Source organism: Macadamia integrifolia, chromosome 10 (genome assembly GCF_013358625.1).
Source record: "Macadamia integrifolia cultivar HAES 741 chromosome 10, SCU_Mint_v3, whole genome shotgun sequence".
NCBI classification, from domain to species: Eukaryota; Viridiplantae; Streptophyta; class Magnoliopsida; order Proteales; family Proteaceae; genus Macadamia; species Macadamia integrifolia.
Genome location: NC_056566.1, coordinates 5,697,134 through 5,718,094, shown reverse-complemented (window position 1 = coordinate 5,718,094; position 20,961 = coordinate 5,697,134). Strand labels below are relative to the sequence as shown.

General features: G+C 41.9%; 1 protein-coding gene across 5 annotated transcripts in view; it reads right to left on the bottom strand.

The window, feature by feature from the left end:
• LOC122091526 (electron transfer flavoprotein-ubiquinone oxidoreductase, mitochondrial) overlaps positions 1 to 20,961 on the bottom strand; it is a 134,509-nt gene that overhangs the window by 49,542 nt on the left and 64,006 nt on the right. For all 5 annotated transcript variants that reach the window (XM_042661532.1, XM_042661528.1, XM_042661531.1 and 2 more), the window contains 3 exons: positions 15,003 to 15,127; positions 8,003 to 8,052; positions 7,831 to 7,897 (listed from right to left, as the gene is read on the bottom strand). In XM_042661532.1, coding sequence (XP_042517466.1) covers positions 7,831 to 7,897; positions 8,003 to 8,052; positions 15,003 to 15,127 — 242 coding nt within the window. The remainder of the gene's footprint in view (positions 1 to 7,830; positions 7,898 to 8,002; positions 8,053 to 15,002; positions 15,128 to 20,961) is intronic.

The window sequence follows — 20,961 nt, the reverse complement described above, 5'->3', positions numbered from 1 at the left end:
ACGATCTTTGATGGTGAAGGTCACTCTTTTTTTAAAGATGTCAAATACGATTGGGTGCCCCTGATATGCTCTCTGCAAATGCTTTGGACATCAAACAGCTCATTATGACAAGAATCAGAACATCCCTACTCCCCTCAACGATCTAGGGCACCCTTAGCCTATATCCGACGATGCCTCCCGAGAAGCTCCCTTCAAGGACTATGTCTCCAGAAGAAATAAGAAAAGAAAGTATTCTTTAAAAGACCGTCAAGTTCCTCCTTCGGGCACCACTGGTCCAATCACTGCGCCATTGACCGTGCTACCCTGCCGGGAAAGGCCTTAACGCCTACGACCCATGGTCCTTCTCTTATACCTTTGCCTACTGGATCAAGCAGTTTCTCGATCCTCGCTCTGTCAGAGCTTGAGACTTTTGAGATTACTTCTCTAAGACCTCTGCCTGCCTTCATTTCAGAAGATCCTACTCCTCTAGCTTCCATTTCGATGTCTCAGCTTTCGGTTTGCCGGGCCGAGCAGTTTGTTCTCTCTAAAGCCTTGGCCCCTATCCCCAAATCTCCCCTTCCTCCTCTGCTTTCCCTCCCTTCTGTCTTGCCTTCATCGAGAATTTTCTCTGCCAGTTCAAATATCTCGATGCCTCTTGTCCCTTGTTATCCTAAACCAGTCACCCTTAAACCGGCTTTAATGCTATTGAACTAATTCCTCCCGGTTTAATTATTGAACAAATTTTCAAAATTTCCAATGAATCACCCATTGTACCTTAGCAACCTATCCATCCTCTGACCCGACCCGCCCATTTCATCAACCAACTATATCCACCATCCAACCCGAATCCTCCAACCCACCCACTAACTAGCACTACCAATTTCTTGACCCGCATATCCCTTCTCCCTTGCCCAGCACCTTTGCCTCTGAGTCGTTCACTGCCACAAGTCTTTTGCCCCCTGTGATGCCCCTGCTGCTGATAAGCCGACTCCCTCTTCTTCCTGTTGTGCTGTCACCACTTTCCCGACACCCTCTGTTGGCCGTTCTCGCTCTCCCAGCGCTGCCCCTGAGATGTAGCCCCTGAGATGTAGCCCCAGTCGACTCCTTTAGTCCTTCAACTGCGGCTGTCTCCCTCAAATGCCATAATCGCTGACACCAATACCTTGCTGGCTTTGGAAGGCTGCCGACCCCCCCTCCAACCTTCGTCTGATCTTGGAAGGTCCTCTGCTCCTCGAAAACAACTTGGAAGACCCTGCAACTGCCACCGCCCCTGCGATTGAGCTTTGGATCACCTCTGATCAGATCGTTCCCTCTGGAATGATTCCTCTGGAAAGTAGCTCTGCTCAAAATGACCCCCTGGACTGTGCCTCTGATCACAATAATACCACTGGAATCCAAATTGCTGTCGGTGTCCTCCCAAATCACCATGAGGCCCCCGACAGTCAAAAGCATCCCTGCAATGTTCTTGATACTGATGGAAACCACCTCAGCCCTGGTTCACTGAAGACTCTTGGTACCTATTCAATCCCATTGGCTCACAACCTGGATGTGGTCCTTACTAGGAACTCCAATGTATCCCTGCCTCTCCTAATTCCTAAACCCCCTACCTAGCCCTCTCCTCCCTACTCTGTCCTCCCCACCGCCTGCAAGAATGCTAACAAAAAATCCTCTTCCACCTCCAAAACCTCTACTGTCATTGGCTATAGCCGTCGACCTACCTCCAAGAACCCCCACTGCTCCACCAAGGGTTCGTTGCCTTCCATCCCTTGTCCCAAATGATCCATTGGACTATTTGGAATGTCTGTGGCCTTAATTCCTCGGCTAAGCAGGCTGAGATCCGTTCCCTTATCCGCTCCTCCTAGTCCAACCTCTGTTATTTATTAGAAACCCGTGTCCTTGAGGCAAATGCCTTGCATATTGCTTCCTCTATTGCCCCCTGCTCGTGCTTTGAATCCAACTATCTTCACAGTTCCAATGGGACGATTTGGATCCTTTCGGACCCTTCCTCCCTGGACATTTCCTGCCTCTTCTCCTCTTCCCAATTTATGCACATCTCTATCTCCCACCACTCCAGCCCCTTATCTGCTTGCTTTCTGTGATCTATGCTCACAATAGAGCCTCCCTTAGAATGCCCCTTTGGGCTGACCTTCTCTCCTTGTCCCCCTCCTCTAACTCCAGGCCTTGGGGGATTGTAAGAGACTTTAATGACATCCGTTTTGCGTATGAAAAGCATAGTGGCAACCACATTGATCCTCAGGCTGTTGTTTCCTTTAACGACTGCATTGATGATCTCAATCTCACGAACCTCGAATGATTGGGTGCCAAATTAACCTGGCATAATAGAAGAGCTGGTTCCCACCAGGTGGCTTGTAAGATTGATAAAGCCGAGCCATGGCTTGACTCCTACCCTTCCTCCCATGCCAGCTTTAACCTCCACCCCATCTCCCTTCATGTTCTCCCCTTCCGCTCATTCGGGCCCAAACCTTTTAAATTCTGACATGTGGATCTCTCACCTGGATTTCCACCAGCTCATTCACTATGCTTGGAACATCCCCATCTCCGAATCTCTCTCCCCCCTCCTTGCTTTTGCCAAAAAGCTCAAGAATGTTAAAGCCACCCTCAAGCTCTGGAATGCTTCCACTTTTGGGAACATATCCTCGAATGTGGCCATCGGTCAGGAAAGACTTCTCTCCATCCAGTCCAGGATTTAGCTTGATATCCTCAACTCTGCCCTGGCTGAGGAAGAAAAAGCGGCTGCTTCGGATCTTTCCCTTCTCCTTAAGCAAGAGTATTTTCTCCGCCAAAAAGCTCGCATCAAATGGCTTGAGCTTGGAGACTCCAATTTGGCTTATTTCCACTACCCCCTCAAAGCCAAAAATAATGCCATTTCTCATTTCTAGAGAATCTTCAGCCCCCTCCCTCCCCTCCCCTCCCCTCCCCTCCCCCATCCCCCCAATCTCCTCAATAAGTTCGTCCCTGAGGATCTCCTCCCCCTCCTCCAATCCATCCCTTCTAATGAGGAAATCATGTCGGTCATCCTCTCCCAAAAAGCCAATAAAGCCCTTGGCCCTGATGACTTCAGCATAAGAATCTTCTTCTCTTGCTGGAATATCATTCGGGATGACCTCATTCTTGCGGTGAGAAGCTTCTTCTTCAATCTTAATCAAATTGCTAGGATCAATAACACCTTCCTCTGCCTTATCCTCAAGAAAGGAGCGGCCTCCATGAATGATTTCAGACCCATTTCCCTTTGCAATCTTCTTTACAAATTCATTTCCAAAATCCTTGCCAACATGATTCAGAAAGTCATCGATTCTCTTGTCAACCCTAACAAATCTGCCTTTATTACGGGTAGGAGCATTGCCGACAACATTATCCTCTGGCATGAGGCTGTTAGGGGTTTTGATCGCAAGAATCATTCCCCGGCTGCCCTCCTCAAGATTGACATCCACAAAGTCTTTGACACGATTAGTTGGGATTTCATCTCCAACGTCCTCCTTCATATGGCTTTCCTGGCTTCCTTTGTCCACCGGATTCCCATCTGTATTTCTTCCCCCCGTTTCTCTGTCCTCTTGAATGGTAGCCCGGCTGGTTTCTTTCCCTTGGGCTGTGGCATCGGACAGGGATGCCCCCTTTCCCCTCTCCTTTTCTCCCTTTCCCTTGAAGTTTTGTCCCGCTGTATCCAATCGGCTACTAACATTCATCTCATCTCCTCTATCCCCAAATGTAAAGCTCTCCTCCTCTCCCATTTGGCTTTTGCTGATGATTTTATGATCTTCTCCAACGCTAACCCCACCTCCATCTCCACCATCATGGATACTCTTCACTCTTTTAAATCCCTCTCATGCCTCAAAATCAACCTCCATAAGTCCAACATCTTTATCTCGAGAGTCTACTCTGAGGTCAAGGAATCCTTTTCTGGCTTATCTGGTATTCCCTTGGGCTCCCTCCCAGTCAAATACCTAGGTCTTCCCCTCATCCCTTCCAAGCTCTCTGCCCCCTTGTTGGATCAGCTCAGGAAAAAGTTGCAGCTTTGGAAAGGCAAGCTCCTCTCTTTTGCTAGCCATCTCACCTTAATCAAATTGGTCCTCCAATCCATATACCTCTACTGGTCAGGGACCTTCATCCTCCCCGCTTCGGTGATCAAATATTTTGAAGGTCTTCTTAGCTAGAAGAATCAAGAATGTTAATTCGGTTGGCGTCTTTAATCTTATCTGGAAAATTGTGTCCAAGCATAATAGCATTTAGGTCGACTGGATCCACTCTGGTCTTCTCAAGCATAATTCTCTTTGGACTGCCCCCTCCATTTCTGATGCTTCCTGGATCTGGAGGAAGATCCTTGCCATAGGCCCATTGCTCTCACTGCCATCTCACTCCATCAGCAATGGGAATTCTACTTCCCTTTGGAAGGATATTTGGCATCCTTTGGGCATCCTTTCTCATCTTGTTACTCCCAGAGACATCTACTCTTTTGACCTTCCTGCCAATGCTCTGGTCTCCTCCATCCTCTCCCAATGGTTGGTCCCCCTCCTTCCCCCCCCCCCCTCTAGAGGATATTTGGTCTTCCCTCCCCCTCCCCCCTGGGCATAGAGGAAGGAATGACAAATGCATCTGGCTCCCCTCATCCAATGGTACCTTTTCAGCTGCCTCAGCTTAGGCTCATATTAGAACATCTTCCCCAACTATGCCGTGCATAGATTGGTTTGGTTTAAGGGTCATATACCCCGCCATAGTTTCACCCAATGGTGTAGCCTATCTAATTGTCTCCCAACCCAATCCTTCGTCATTCACCGTCTCATTCCGGTGAACCCTTCCTGTTGCCTTTGCCCTTCGGGTGACGAAGATATCCCCAACCTTTTCTTTGCTTGCCCCTTCTCCACCTATATTTGGAAGACGGTCCTCTTCAAATGCTGGCCTAATTGGAGACTCATCCTTCCCTTCGATAGGGTATGCATTTGGATTGATATGACATTCCCTAGCTCATCCTTTTGTGACACCGTGGGAAAGCTAGCTTTCTACGCTACTATCACCCATATTTGGATGGAGCGTAACATTCGTAGATGGACCCCCAAATCTAGATCTTCGGACATGATTTGGAAAGCTATTTATTTCGATGTTACCTCCAAAGCCCTTAACCTTCATACCCTTCGCCCCTGCCTCATCCCCTTCACCCCCGAAAAATTCCCACATCATCACATCTTGGAACCTGCAGGTTGACTCATCCATCCTCTGTGAGCTATCTCCAGCCGGCTGCCCTCCCTTTTTCTGTCTGTTCCTGCTGCAGCAATGCTGCTTTGCTTCTTTTAGTGTTTCCCCTTGGATAGGCATTTTTTTGTTGGCTTAAGCCTGCCCCCCCTTTTTCCCCCCTTGTATATTCTTCTCCTTTTGGTAATGAATTATTTTATTCAATCCCCCCCCCCCAAAAAAAAAAAGACTATTTAAGGCCATGGGTATGCTAGATATGCTAGTGGACCATCCTTCGAGAGCACTGGTTTGGCATTTTTGCTATGAGGTGGCTATGGTGGATCTTCTACTTCATTCCCCAGCATTGAGTATGGGGGTGGGTCAGGTATTGGGTCATCATTTGTTGACACATCTTCTCATATCTGGCCCAACCATTTATGCCAGCTCCACCAAGTTCCAATCTTAGTGAGCTATTCCCTAGGTTGGGTTACATCTGATATTTTGATAATGCATATTATAGATGTGCTTATCATGGAGTATAAAAACAGCTGGGCACAAAATATGTCATGGGCATACATGTGTTGAATTGGAGGAGCGCTAATGAAATCTTTAGTTGTACTCAGCTTGTGGATTAGACCTGCCAAGAAAATCCATGAATTGAGTGGCGTTCCCTAACCTAATGTATGTGGGTTTCCTGAGTCTACTCCTTTCTCCTCCGCAAGGATTCCATTTGGTCTATCTCGCCCTCTTTTGATGCTTCTTAGATTTGGCGTAATATCCTTTATGCTAGACCCTCTGCTCTTCCGGCCATCTCTAATGTTTTGTGGTCCCACATCCCTCTCCCCCCACTTTGATCTTTGGTCTTCCCTCCCCCCCCCCCCCAGTCATCGAGGAAGGATGGATAGTCTCTTGGTCCCCCTCGTCGTCTGGCCTCTGTAGCTCTTCTTCTGCCTAGGACTTTATTAGAGCTATAGGCCCCTCAGTTCCCTGGTGGAAAATTGTTTGGTTCAAAGGTAATATCCCCTGCGACTCCTTCACCGCTTGGCATTCCCTATCCGGCTACCTCCCCACCCAGTCTTTCCAAATCTACAGATACATTCACGTACCCTTTGGATGTTGCCTCTGTTGGAATGGTACTGAAGATACCAATCATTTCTTCTTCTCTTGCCCCTTCGTCTCTTCTATTTGGAAGCATGTTCTTCGCTTTTACTGGCCTTCTAGAAGTCCGGTTCTTCCCATTCTAAGAAAGTGTATTTGGGTTGACATGACCTTCGCATGTGTGACACCGCTGGTAAGCTTAGTTTATACGCCTCCATCAATCACATTTGGATAGAAGGAAATCTCTGCAGATGGACGTCCAACTCTAGATCCTTTCATATGATTTGGAAATCCATCTTATTTTTATGTTAGTTCTAGGTTGCTCTTCCCTCCCACCCGGTAAGGGATTCCCTAAGAAACAAGCTTATTTTTGTCTGCTGGGGCTTGCCCATCACCATTTTGGATCCCCCCTTGATTGCTTTGGCTGTGTAGCTTTCACTTGGTCCTTCCCCCCCCCCCTTCCTTCTTCTTCCCCTCCCTTTCTTTCCCTTTGTAAATTCTTCTTCTTGGTTATATTTTATTTATTCATCCAAAGAAAATGTATGTTTTGATTGTTTAAATTGCATATTAACATTTTCATTTTGAGTAGCTAATTTTATGTAGTCACCGTTTATAATAGGGCTATGTACAACAACATTCAATGTACACTAGCATACTTGGGTCCAAACTACAAGTACCATTTTGGGTTTTTTTATTTATTTATTTTTTTGTGAAACTAATTCATGGAATAGGTGTAGAATGGTTAAAATAGGCAACAAAAAATATAAATAAACAAATTAGTTCAAAAAATCATTTTCTGGGCCTCGGAACCTAGGTTTTGATTTTGGCCTAAAAAGTCCAGAAACCTGGTATGTTTCGGTTTTGGCAGGGTTGAAATCGGAAACCTGGAACCTTGATCAGGGAACAACCATATTCAATAAGAAGCCACCATCAATTAGAGATGTCCAGCCATAGTCCATTAGAATCCAATGTAGGCAGCTTATAACCAGATCAAAATCTGAAACATCCAATGATAGAAATATTATAACAGCAATTGGGTCTTCCTATATAGCAGAAAACAAATCCATCCATCAATAGTGCAGTATAAAAAATCCCTAGCTTATATTCATAGGAAAAAAACTAGGGTTTTACCAGTCCATAGGGCAGCATGGATTGCTGCAGACCACAAGCTAAGTAATATAGCAGAAAACTTCAAAATACAGTTACTACTTGTTCCTGCTTTGTACCATCAAACAAAGACAGGAATAAACAGTACCTGAGATGAGAAATCAAAGAGAGAGAAGAAGAGGAAAGATAGCAGTAAGGGACTCATGGTGGGAGAGAAAAGCTTAACCCTACCTTGAGCAGCATGTGTATTTACATAATTTAGAGCGAAAAATACATAAATAACCCTGTTAAGTAAATAGACTAATAGACTACAAACTTAATCAAGACAATAGACAGAAAGAATAGTATAGCAACTCTAACAGAAGGTATGCAGGATAAAAACTTCAACCAATATCTCATGCTTTACACTCTCAGTAACTAGTAACCACAAAAAAATCACAGCTTCCAAAACAAGAGGCTCACATCTGTTGCTTCATGATCAAGTTTTCCATGTTTCACTGTTAATGGGGACCTCCCCTTCAGAATGTAGCTGTCAATGCGAAAAGACTAATAAGTGTGGACCAATAAATAGAAGAGCAGAAAACGCAATACCTAGAATCTTTTTCAAACAATTAGGTGCTAATTGGGATCTTACTGCTCTATGGCAGAAAACGCCACACCAGGGATCAGCCCATACTTGAATGCCTACAAGAACGAAAAATGTTAAAAGATGAACACAAGGCAATTGGAAAAGTTAACTTTAAACCAGTGTCTTCAAATGGTAAAAGCATAACATGAGACATTCAACTTGCAAAGAAATAAGGTTTAAGCCTCAAAGCACAGAATATGAACCTCCTGGACACTACATTTTAATAAATATTACATAATCTATTTGACATTTATGTAAATGAGAAAAATAAAAAAAATTAAACAAGTATACATAACAGAGAAGACATTAATGTTCTATTTTTTGAGACATTGTAAATTTTGAAATATGTTTTTGGTGATTATAACTTGGGTTTGGTTGTGAAAAATCCTAATTGTATTGGTTTATCTAGTAATCCTTCAAGCTCCAAAGTGTGCATGAAGGCTGCCCAGACAAATGGATGTTGTGTTGACAAGCTACAGCAACAGCAAATGGAAGTATCACTCTAAACCTTAGTCAACATTTGTGGCATGAGGTGTGAAGATCATAGCCATCTCAGTAAGTCCATATGTGGAATGAAGTTGAGAAGCCAAGAGGAAGACTCATTTCAGTTTGGTAGACCAACATGGAATGCTCCTGTGGCAACACATAACTCAATAAGAGTTCTTTTATCTATGGCAGAACACATAGATTGGCCCTTATATCAGTTGGATGTGAAGAATGCCTTCCTTCATAGAGACTTAGAGGAGGAAGTGTATATGTAGCCCCCTCCTGGCTTCAAATTTTCGGCAACTGATGGCAAGGTGTGTCTTCTAACTGAAGAAGGCAATTTATGCTCTAAAGAAATCACCAAAGGCTTGGTTTGAGAGGTTCAGGCAAGCCATTCTGAATAATGGATATTCCCATAGTCGAGTAGACCAGACATTATTTACTCAGCGAAGCAATGGTGCCATCATAGCATTGATTGTTTATGTTGATGATATTGTGGTGACTAGAGATGACCATAATTAAATAGCTAGGCTAAAAGCCTATTTGGCCAGACAATTTGAGATCAAGGATCTAGGAAACTTGAAGTATTTTTTGGGAATTGAAGTGTCAAGGTCTAAGAAGGGAATCAACATATGCCAGAGAAAATTTGTGCTAGACCTGTTAAAAGAAACAGGGATACTGGGTTGTAAACCAGCAAGTTCTCCTATTGAGCATAATCATAAGCTAGGAGAAGACTGTAGTCCTTCCCTTGTTGTTGTAAGGAAATACCAAAGGCTAGTGAGGAAGTTGATCTATCTATCTCTGACTCACCCGAACATTACTTATGTAGTGGGAGTAGTGAGCCAGTTTATGCCTGCACCCAAGAGTGGGCACTTGGATGCTTTGTACCGCATCCTCAAATACTTGAAGTCCTCTACGAGAAAAGGACTTTTGTATGCCAGGAACAATCACATGAGGATAGAAGGCTACTTTGATGGCTCAATGCTGATTAAGCTAGATCCATCTCTGAAAGATGATCTACATTTGGTTATTGTACTTTTGTTGGTGTAACTTGGTTACATGGAGAAGCAAGAAACAACCTATTGTAGTTAGATCTAGTGCAGAGGCTGAATACAAGGCAATGGCTCATGGAATTTGTGAACTCATTTGGTTGTGTCGGTTGGTTCTTGAGTTAGGACATGACATCGAAGGACCATTGTGGCTCTACTGTGACAACAAAGCAACTATAAGCATTGCCCATAACACATGATAGAACCAAGCACATTGAAGTGGACCGGCATTTCATCAAAGAGAAGATTGCCTGGCAACATTTGCACGCCTTTTGTGAAAACAGGTGATCAATTGGCAGACATCTTCACCAATGGTCCCATCTCTCACCAGTTTAGTACCCTCTTATGCAAGCTGGGAATGTATGACATTTATTCTCCAGCTTGAGGGGGAGTGTTGGAGTTTATGTAATAGCGGTACTTTAGGAACTATTTTTATGTTAAGTTGTCCTAAGTTGTATTTTTCTTTTTGTTACCTTTTACCTCCCTAGGGGGTTTATGTAATTTCCTTAAGATATTATCTTGAACATATTGGTGAAAGAGCATACAGCTCACTCACGATTTGCACTCTTCCCTCTCTTTCTCCTCTCAACTTCTCTCCTTCTTCCTTCCTCTCTTCTTTACTTCTCCCTCACCTTAAACTCAATCTCTTTGATTTCCAACTGCCGCTTGCATTGTCCAAGCTGCTTCCTCCTCGAATATAAATGGCTCTCAGGATGCTGTCTCCCCTCTCTTTGATGTCGTTGATTCTGCTTGTCATGCCCAAGCTACTCCTCTTGATGATGTTGCTCCTTTCTTTGGTGCCCGTTGCTGTGTTGAAGTCCTCTTTGAAGACCAACCTCTCCCCTACTCTAAAGATTCCTCTGCTACCCCTAGTGAGCTCTCTGTCGTCGAGTATGAACAACACCATGCCACCTCCACTGGTGACACCATCCATGGCCTCTTGTCTGCCAGCACTTCTATTGCCATCATCCATGGCCCCTTACCAGAAGGTTCTACTGCTACTGCCACTGGTTCTTTTGTTCGGCGTCCCTTGGCCACTACGACCACAATTGTTGCCTCTGGCCCTTGTCGCAAAAGCCACCAAGAAACTCTAAGCACTACAACTAGATCCCCTACGGCTGAATTGGCCTCTCCCTAAGCGTTTGCCTGCCTAGCCCTTCCAAAGTCTCCAGCTTTGCAGCCACCACCAGCCATAGTTGCCACCAAGGTTTAAGATCTCGCTCTCGGCCCCCATCTCGCTGATCCAAAAAAGAGAGATATGGCGTGATCTTACCGAGATTATTTATTTTTTTCCGGTCGACTCGGTGGTTGGTCTCGGTGGCCATATGGTTTTTGTAGCCCCTGAAATTTGGTATATACCCTATTTTAGGCTTTCTAAACACAATGGAAACATCAATTTTTTTTAAATCAAACCTAAAATGGTACTTTGACTTTGTACCTTATATAAGTAATCTCCGACTCTTTGGACCCTGGGCCAGTATGTTCTATTCCACAATCCACATTCCACAACATAATCATAAGAATTTAAAAGACATCATAGATAATTACTTAATTGTTTAACAATTAACATTGAAGAATGATTAGTCACATTCACATACATTGAAAATTAAAGTAACTCCAAATGTGGATGAGGAGGTAATATCCTCAACTCTTTAATCTTCAATGAGAGTAGGAATGGAGATCCTCAAGCAAAAGCTCTAAAATCCTTGCTCTTTAGTTTTTATCTTTAAAAAAGTAGAGAGAGATGCGAGATATAGGCGAGATCTCAAGATCTCGGTTGAGTTTTTGTACAATTATAACTCGCCATACATCTTGTCTCACCTTTTTGAAAAAGATATTAGCGAGATCTCACCGAGATCTTAAACCATGGTTGCCACGGCCAAGGCGAACCAAGGTGGTGGACGGCTGCGCAAGCGTTTAGGCAACAAGGTGCCCCCCTGAAGGTGCACAAGACAACTAAGTGTTATTTTTTATTTTCACTCTTTTCTAACATTACTTAGTATGCTGCATATACCTAGTATCATCAAAAATCAACATTAAGCCACTTTAAGTCATCAAAAATCAACATTAGGTCACTTTAAGTCATCAAAAATCAACATTAAGCCACATCAAATCATCAAAGATCAACATTAAGTGATAAAAAATCTTAAAGAAATGCTCTCATTCTATAATAAGTTATACTGGTCAAATGATTTTATTTTTAAATGAGATTTTTTTATTAGATATAGCACGCAATCAACTTTCCATCAAGTCTAAGACTTATATCTAAGTTGTAATGACAAAGTTATGTTCCGATGAAACTTATTTAAAGTGAATGATTCCTCCACTTTTCTTTAGACCCACTGCTCTCAATGCCTTCTCCATCATCATTGCTAGTAATTCCTCCACTTTTCTTTGGCTCGACCCCTAGGCACCCTTCTAAAGTGCTTCTCTCCATAGTTAGCCCTAGATCCATATATTCTTCTGGTCTTACCAGATCTGCCAAGGTTCTCGATATCATCTCTAATGGGGCTTGGGGTCCTCCCACCTTCTAGCCTCCCCTTACTTTTATCTAGTCCTCCCTCCCCCCTCTTTCTTCTTCTCTCCTTGACAGTGAAGATAAGATTTCTTACCTCCCTTCCCCTTTTAGTCTCTTCACCTCGTCCTCTGACTGGAATCATGTCTGATCTCCCAGCCCTCTTGTCCCTTGGTGCAAAGTCACTTGGTTTAAAGGCCACATCCCTCGCTTGTTTAAAGTATCTCCGATACGATACGATACCCCTCCGATACATATCTTAAATTTAACCAACCGATAGGATACATGGAATTTTTAAAACCCTTTTGTATCTATATGTATCCAACGATACATACTGATACACCACCGATATGGACCGATACAGTGCGCTAAGGTCATATAATGGCCAAGTTGGGTCATTTTTCTAAAAAAACATGATTTTTTTAGGGGTTTTTGTTCCAAAGTTGCGGCCAGCTATATTTCTCGATACCTAAAGTGGAAATCAAGGTTGGAAACAAGGATTTTACATTTATTGGGACAACTACAAACCTTGAATTCTTTGTGCGATACCCTTAATTTAGTGTTTATGCATAATACATGTTATCAATAGTTTTTTTAACAAATTTTGTATGCAAAAGTGAATAAAAAAATGTTTCTTATCCATTTATGTGCGTATCTTTAGCGTATCTTAGTGTATGTCTGATACGATACTATACCCTCCGATATATATCTTAATTTTCACCGACCAATACGGCGACTGATACTGATACTTCAATCCTTGGGCCCGACCCACTGCCCATAGTTGCACTACTTGGCGCGCCCTCTCCGGCTGCCTTCCCACCCAAGTCTTTCTCATCTACCGCAACATTCTTGTCCCTCCTCATGCTACCTTTGTTGGAATCGAATGGAAGATGTTGACTATTTATTTTTTTTCCTACTCCTTTTCCTCCACCATTTGGAAAAAAAGTCCTAAGCCGTTGCTGGCCATCCAGAAGGAAACTTCTTCCTTTCACTAGAGAATGGATCTGGGTCGATATGACTTTCTTTGTCTCCGACATTTGTGACACTGCAGGGAATCTTTCTTTTTGTGCCACAATCTTGGTAGATAGACTTCCAACTCTTGCTCTTACGATAAGATTTGGATAGTCATATATCTTGATGTCTCCACCAAACATGGTTGCCTCAAGCAGCGCCATATAAGAGATTAACCTAGGAATAGACATATTGTTGTCGCCTGGGGCCTCCCTGTTTCTATTTTAGATCCCCCCTTCCCCTTGATGGTTATATCCCCGGTTGTTTAGCTTGTTTGTTCGTCTTTTCGTCCACCCCTATTTCTTCTAGGGGCTTGTCCCTAGTGGCTTGAAGCCTCCCCCCTCCTTCCCTCCAGGTATATTCTTCTCCTTGTGTAATTTAATTATTTATTCATCCAAAAAAAAAGTTGTCTAGTTTCTTATTTCAGATATGCTTTCCTGTTTCCCATTCTGTAATAGGTAGTCTATACATTGATTAAAGGAGGGAAGTCCCAATCTCACGGTTGTAACTCCCAAGTTACAGCCATCTCTTGTCTTCTTCCTCTTTCTTATTCTTTACACACTTCATTTGTATCCTTGCCTTTTAAGAGGTTTCTAGTTTGTGCAATCAATTGTAAATTTGGCTAGTGAGACATTGTTGTTCTTTTCATTGGAATGGTATTAGTTGTATCAGGTTATTAGTGGTGAGCCATGGAAAACACTAGGTTTGAGTGTGAGCCAAAAAACACTTGGGCTAATTGTGAAATTGGTAAAAAAAAATGGTGAGAGATTTGATCACTACCTTGAAAATAAATTATAGTGGAAAATCCAAGAGTGGGATCTCTTGGTAGAGGATGTAGGCAAGATTGCCGAACCACTGTAAATCATAGTGTTCATCCTTTCTCTTTCCCTTCTCACATTTGCCTTTGCACAGTTGCACACTAAACTTACAACCACTTTTTCATCATGGGGTTGAGTCAAGTTTTTATTGCCATAATTCTTTGCCAAATACCCAATTCACCCCCTTTTTGGATTCCCAACGATCCTACACTATTCAGAATTTCACGCATCATACTTGAAGTGTCATGTATAAGCTTTGAATATTCCTTCAAAGGAATAAGCCTCAAATATGCTTCCAACACTTCTTTAAGCAAAAGCTATCTTGTAATGCTCACGGAAAATCTTCCGCAGCCCTTCAAAGGAATAAGCCTCAGATATGCTTCCAAAACACTTCTTAAAGCGAAAGGTATCTCATAATCCTCATGGAAAATCTTCCATAGTTTCCACATGACCCTCTACCACTCCCCCTCCAAAAAATCAAATAAAAACAAAAAAGAGGGTGGGGTTTAGGAACTTTTTTGCTGCTGAATTGTGGGGGTCCCATATTTGCAGCAATGTCATAACCATCACATGCCTTCACAAAAATCTCAATAACCAAATGATATTGATTCCTGCACACCCTACAAGCCAGATAAAATGACCATAGAGAAAACATCCAATCTCCCCCAAACCCCACCTCAAGATAAAATATAAAATATAAACATGAAAGAGTTCTTTGACTGTCTGAACAGACATAATGTATGAGAAGGCTAGGATCACATGTTAACACTCGAAAAGAGGCTGTTCGAAAGACACTACAAAACTAATAGCCTGTGTTCAATGACTTCAGGTTCAAAAAGTTTTTGTGTGACTGCAATTTTAAAAAATCGAGTGGCAGTTTTGTATACCCTTCTCTCTACAACATGCTGCATCTACAGTTTCCCTCTCCTCTCTTAGTCTCTGTTCTTCTATACACCATACCATACCTATGGTAATGCATATAAATTGAATTTTTTGGAATGTCCAATTTGAAAAATGATTATTTCATGTTCACGTTGACTGTCAAAGAATGGCCTTCAAATCACAACTCTTATGAAAGGAAACGAAAAAGGGAAAAAGAAAAGATACATTTGTATAGCATTACTAACCGGACGGTAATTCCGAGCTCTGTAAAGTTCTTTCCATATCCATGACTTCTTCAACTTCTCCCAATATGTTTCCATACTAGTATTTTCATTAATCACACCAAATGCAGCTTCTGCTGCTAGCATTCCTACAAACAGTATTGAAGTCTAATTAGAAAGTTGAAATATGTTTAGCTAATGATAAACTTCAAATACAGTAGAATGAGGCAGATAGTAATTCATAGGGTTCTATGTAATCACAAAATATTATATCTTAAGCAAGAGGATGAGGACAATTAAGAAGATTAGGAGGAAGAAGAAGAAGAGAAGAAGAATGACGAGAGGAAGTAGCAAAGAGAGGAGGAGAGGAGGAAACAGGAAAAGAGAGGAGGGTAAGAGCCTTTGCAGTGACCATTGCCATTTCCCAGCCACCGTAAGCAGTAGCCACCACCACTGCAGCAGCATAAGGAAGAGGAGAAGAGGAAAGATAAGGGAGGAAGAGGCGGAACAGGGGGGATAACCATACCCTTTGGCTAGTGATGATGGCAGTGACAGACCAGAATGACTGAGTCAGACAATTTCCTAATCTCTTAAATACATTTAGTTCACTTTATTACATAATGAATGTAGGGTCCACTGTTTAAACCATGCCTGGTTAAGAATCAGCTTTCGAGAATTTTTCGAGGTTGTAATGAATATGATATTACATTTTGAACTTAATATTTTGGAATTTAATTTGGCTTCTCTAATCAAGAGTTGTCAAGGCGCCAAGGCGTTGGAGGGCTCCTTAAGCGCTTAGGTGACAAGGCGCCCGTCTAAGGAGAACATGGGAATCAAGTGTTATTTTTTATTTTCCTTCTCTTTTAACATTATTTAGTATGTTACATATACCTTGTATCATAAAACATCAACATTACCAGGCCATAAAAAATCAACATTAAGTCACATAAAATCATAAAAAAATCAATATTAAGTCACATTTTGTCATAAAAAATCAACATTTAGAGAAATGCTCTTGTTCTATAATAAGTTTGACTGGTCAAATGACTTTATTTTTAAATGAGACTTTCGTATTAGGTGTATCATAAAACTAGCTTTCCAACAAGCCTAAGATTACTTAAATTTGAGTTGTACTAACAAAGTTATGTTGTGGTCAAACTTATTTTCAAGTGCGCAAATACTGTTAAAATCGCTTGAATGAAAATAATTCTATGGACATCAAAACAAAAGATTATTTTACCGGACTTTTTGTCTTTGACAATATTTTACCTTATGATAAGATTTATAAAATTTTCAGAATTGAGAAAACCCCAGCATTTGAAAGTTGAAAATCGCCCCTACAAGCAAATATTCAGTTTTTGTTCTTGGACGGGGGGGTTTTTTTTATCCTTTTGGAATTTGATTTTTAAACTATTTTTATTGAATTCAAATATGGGGGTATTTGCTTATTTATGAATAATTACTTAAATGATATGCTCAGAGCATGTGTTTTGGATATGCATCATAGTTGGGATGAACATGTTTCCTTGAGAGAGTTTGCATACAACAATTATCAGGAAACTATAAGCATGTCACCCTTTGAAGCACTGTATGGCAAGAAGTGCAGAACACCGTTATACTCTGATGAGGTTGGTGAAAGAAGGATTCTAGGTTTAGAGCTGATACAAGCCACATATGAGAAGGTGGATTTGATCAGAGAAAGGATCAAGGCAGCACAATCCAAGCAGAAAAGTTATGTAACTATTACAAGAACACACCTAGAATTGAATGTGGGTGACAAGGTATTTTGGTATATCTCACCGGTCAAGGGAGTGAAGAGGTTTGGGAAGAAAGGGAAGTTAAGCCCTCAATATTTGGGACAATTTGAGATCCTAGCTCGGATCATTTTGGTAGCTTACCGGCTCGCATTACCACCAGAGTTGGAGAAAAAAAAAATTATTTTATTTTATTTTATTTTATTATTTTTTTTTTATGAATAAATAATTCATTACCATAAGGAGAAGAATAAATAAAGGGGGCAAAAGGGGGAGAGAAAGATCACCCAAGGACAAACCTTACGCCAATTAAATGCGAGCCAAAACCTAGGGGGTGAGGGCAAGAAGACCAAAACTACCTAGCTGCTAAGGCAATGCATAGGGGGAGTATAAAATGGAGGGAATACCCCAGGAGACAACAGCGAAGGACAAACCTTGGAAAAATACAATGGGAACCAAAACCCATGGGGTGGGGTAAGAAGATCAAAACTACACTAAGGCAATGCAAAGGGGGAGGATAAAATGGAGGGAAGACCCGAAGAGACAACAATGAGCCTGTTCCATGGGAGTAGATGATGGAGGAGACAAGGGCATTTCTCCTAAAGCAAAAGGAGTAGATAATTCTGGAGCTAAGCACAGAGAGGACACCCGCAGGGTGCCAAGGGTCGAGACAAAGGTTGGTGTTGAGACCACTGCCGAGAGAGGAGATGGAAAATAAGTCAGTGGGGTGGCTATTGAGTATGTTGCGCTAGAACCAGAAGGCATCAGAGGAAGGGAGACGGTCCAGATTGAATAATTCTTGAGGAGGTGAGAGTAGACCCAGGAAACCCAGATCCCTCTTTGCTTGGAAGCAATTTTCCAGATGAGCTTGAGAATGCCCATAGAGTTAACTTCATTAATTCTCCTTGATCCCAGGCATAGTTGTCACAGCGTCAAATCGATCCAAAGCGGTGGAGGGGTGGCTAATCGATTTGGCGATGAATCGCCCATTATGGCGTTGCCATGGCGGTCAAATCGCCCATGTGTCATTTTTTATTTTTCCTATTTTCTAAAGTTATTTAGTATATTACTTTTTTATTTCCCCAATTTTCTAAGAAAAAATATAGTAGTCATTAGAATGTAGACAATAGACAAGTATTTTAATCCATCCAAATCAAAAGATAAAGACATTGCTGAGAAAAAACAGAAAATGATTCCTTCCATCCTACATCAATAATTGCACAAGACCACATTGAATTGACAAGTGGGGGAAAAAAGATGCACACAGGCCAACAAGACATTATTATAAATTTGTAAAAACATTTATATGAACCAACATATATCATAGATTCACAGGAAACATTGTTAAAATATGTTGCAACAGAATAGAAGTAGAAATTTATATGAACCAACGTATATCATAGATTACAATGGCTTTTTCCCCCAGCATATAGACTTACCTTGCTTAATATTAATACAATCCACAATACAGAACATGGTTCTTAATCATGAAAAATTTGGTAATTGAAGACCACAATCTGACAATCATGACTGCTAGAAAATTTGCATCAATGAAAAAGACAATACAAGTATACAACATTACCAAAAAAAACCAAGGAAATCAGAACAGAGAAAGATTTATGTTCTGTGTGAGTGAACTAAGGAAGAGGAAGAAGAAGATTAGAAGAAGAGAAGAGACTGATTACTGATTAGTAGTAGAAAAAGGGGGGAAAAAAAAGAGGTGAAGACTCTGAAGAGTCGAACAAACCAGACTCTATAGGGTCAAGGAAGAAGAAGGTTAGAAGAGGAGAAGAAGAGAAGAAGAGAAGAAGCCAGAGGTAAAGAAGAAGAAGAGAAGAAGCCAGAGGCAAAGAAGAAGAAGGTTAGAAGAAGAGAAGAAGAGTCCATAGACTCAAAACCAGAGACAAGGAAGAAGAAGTTTAGAAGAAGAGAAGAAGAGTCGAACATACCTATCTTTGCTGGAGCACAGAAGCAGCAACGTCGGAGCAGGAACAGCTATCGCCGGAGCAAAATAAGATCAGAACAGAGAAAGATTTATGTTCTATGTGAGTGAACTAAGGAAGAGGAAGAAGATTAGAAGAAGAGAAGAGACTAATTACTGATTTAGTAGTAGAAAATGGGGAAGAAAAAATGAGAGGTGAAGACTCTGAAGAGTTAAACAAACCAGACTCTGTAGGGTCAAGGAAGAAGAAGGTTAGAAGAGGAGAAGAAGAGAAGAAGAGAAGAAGAGAAGAAGCCAGTGGCAAGGAAGAAGGTTAGAAGAAGAGAAGAAGAGTCGATAGACTGAAAACCAAAGACAAGGAAGATGAAGGTTAGAAGAATAGAAGAAAAGAAGAAGAGTCGAACATACCTATCTTCGCCGGAGCACGGGAACAGAAATGCCGGAGCAGGAACAGCTATCGTCGGAGCAAAATAAGGGTTGAAGGGAGTCTTCGGTCTTCACTTTGAGACTTAGGGTTGGAGGGTTGAAGAGAGTCGGAGTCGCGACTTGTCTCTTTGGTCTTAATTTAGACTTTTTTTTTTTCTTTTTCATTGGTACAACTTATTAATTTACACTTTTATCCCATGTAGCATTAATTTGTACATTTCAATTACACCTGCCAATAACATTGTTAGAAAGAGAATCAATTTAGTAATTAACAATAATAAAAAAAAAAAAAAAAATGGCGATCGATTTATGTGTACAACGTCATAAATCGTCGCCGGGGACGATTTGGCAACGCCATACGACCCTTGGCGGTCTATTAATGAAGGTGACACTAATCGGTCCACCGATTTGCCCTCTCCAAAATGCCGCGACGCCTTGGCGACGCCTTGGCAACGCCGTGACAACTATGATCCCAGGCCTCCTTCAAATTTGCAAAGACAAACAGAGGCCTAACTAAGGGGGTGAAGAAATTTTACAAAGTCGGAACCTTTCCAAAAGGAGCATAAGAGGGACCCAATGGATTTGATGGTGGAATTGGGGAGAGAGAAGAAACTAGACCAGTAAGGATACATGGACTGGAGCACAGATCTAGTGAGTTCCAAATGCCGCATAGGAGAGCAGCTTCCCTGTCCAGAGTTGGAGTCTTTCCTAATAAAAATCAAGCATGGGAGTGCAATGGTGGGGGGTGAGGCGGGCAGTAATAAGGGGAAGCCCTAGGTATATGACTGGGAGGGATCCAAAGGTGAATCCGGTGAGCTGGAGAAGAAGGTATTTGGTGTTTTAGAGACTCTAAAGAGAGGCGGGATTTAAGGAGATTGATGTGAAGGCCAAAGAGTTGCTAAAAAAGGTGAAAGGAGGACATGATGGAGGATATGGAGAGAGGATCAGCTCTGGAGAAGATCATTAGATCAACAGAAAAAGCTAAGTGGGTGAGAAGAAAGAGATTTACACTACGAGATAGAAGAGATTAGGTGAAGGTCAATGGAAGATTGAATGGATCTGGCGAGGAATTTAAGGGCAAGGGAGAATAGGAAGGGAGAGAGGGCACCCTTGGTGGATACCAATACCAAAAGGGAAGTACCTAGCCGGGCTGCCGTTGACTGGGACAGGGAAGCAGGAAGTAGAGATATAGTGTGGATCCAGTGCAAAAAAATTAGAGGGAAAGCACCGCAAGACTCTAGAGATAAAATCCCATCTGATGGAGTCAAAAGATTTATGGATGTCAATCTTTGGTGAGCCACAGACGAGTGATATTTTCAGACAAACCCACAGACAATTTCATGGCAAAAGATAATGTTATCTATAATGCTTCTCCCAGCAATGAAGGCAGATTGCAGATTGGTTGGGAATAACTAATGAGTCGATAATAGATTGGATTCTGTTAAACAAGATTTTGAAAACAAATTTGTAGAGAAGGTTGCAGAGGGAGATGGTCTAAAATTTGACATGGACAAAGCTTCAGGAATTTAGGGAATGAGGCATAAGAAGGTATGGTTGATTTCTCAGATTTGGTTAGGATAGAGGAAGAAGCTGCGAACAGCCAAAATGAAGTCTGTATTGATGGTACTCCAACAAGAAGAGAAGAAACCCATGCTGAATCCGTCAGGACCAGGCGCTTTATTGGCTCTATGGAAGAGGATGGAAACTATGATTTCATCCTCAGAGGGGATGGCTTGAAGAAAGGGGTGGAGGTGGGAAGGAATGAATTTGTTGAGAAGGTCAGACGAGAAAGGATTGTTGGGAGATTGATGGACAGGGTGGAACATCTCAGTGTAGTAAGAGACGACTTCTGCTTTAATGT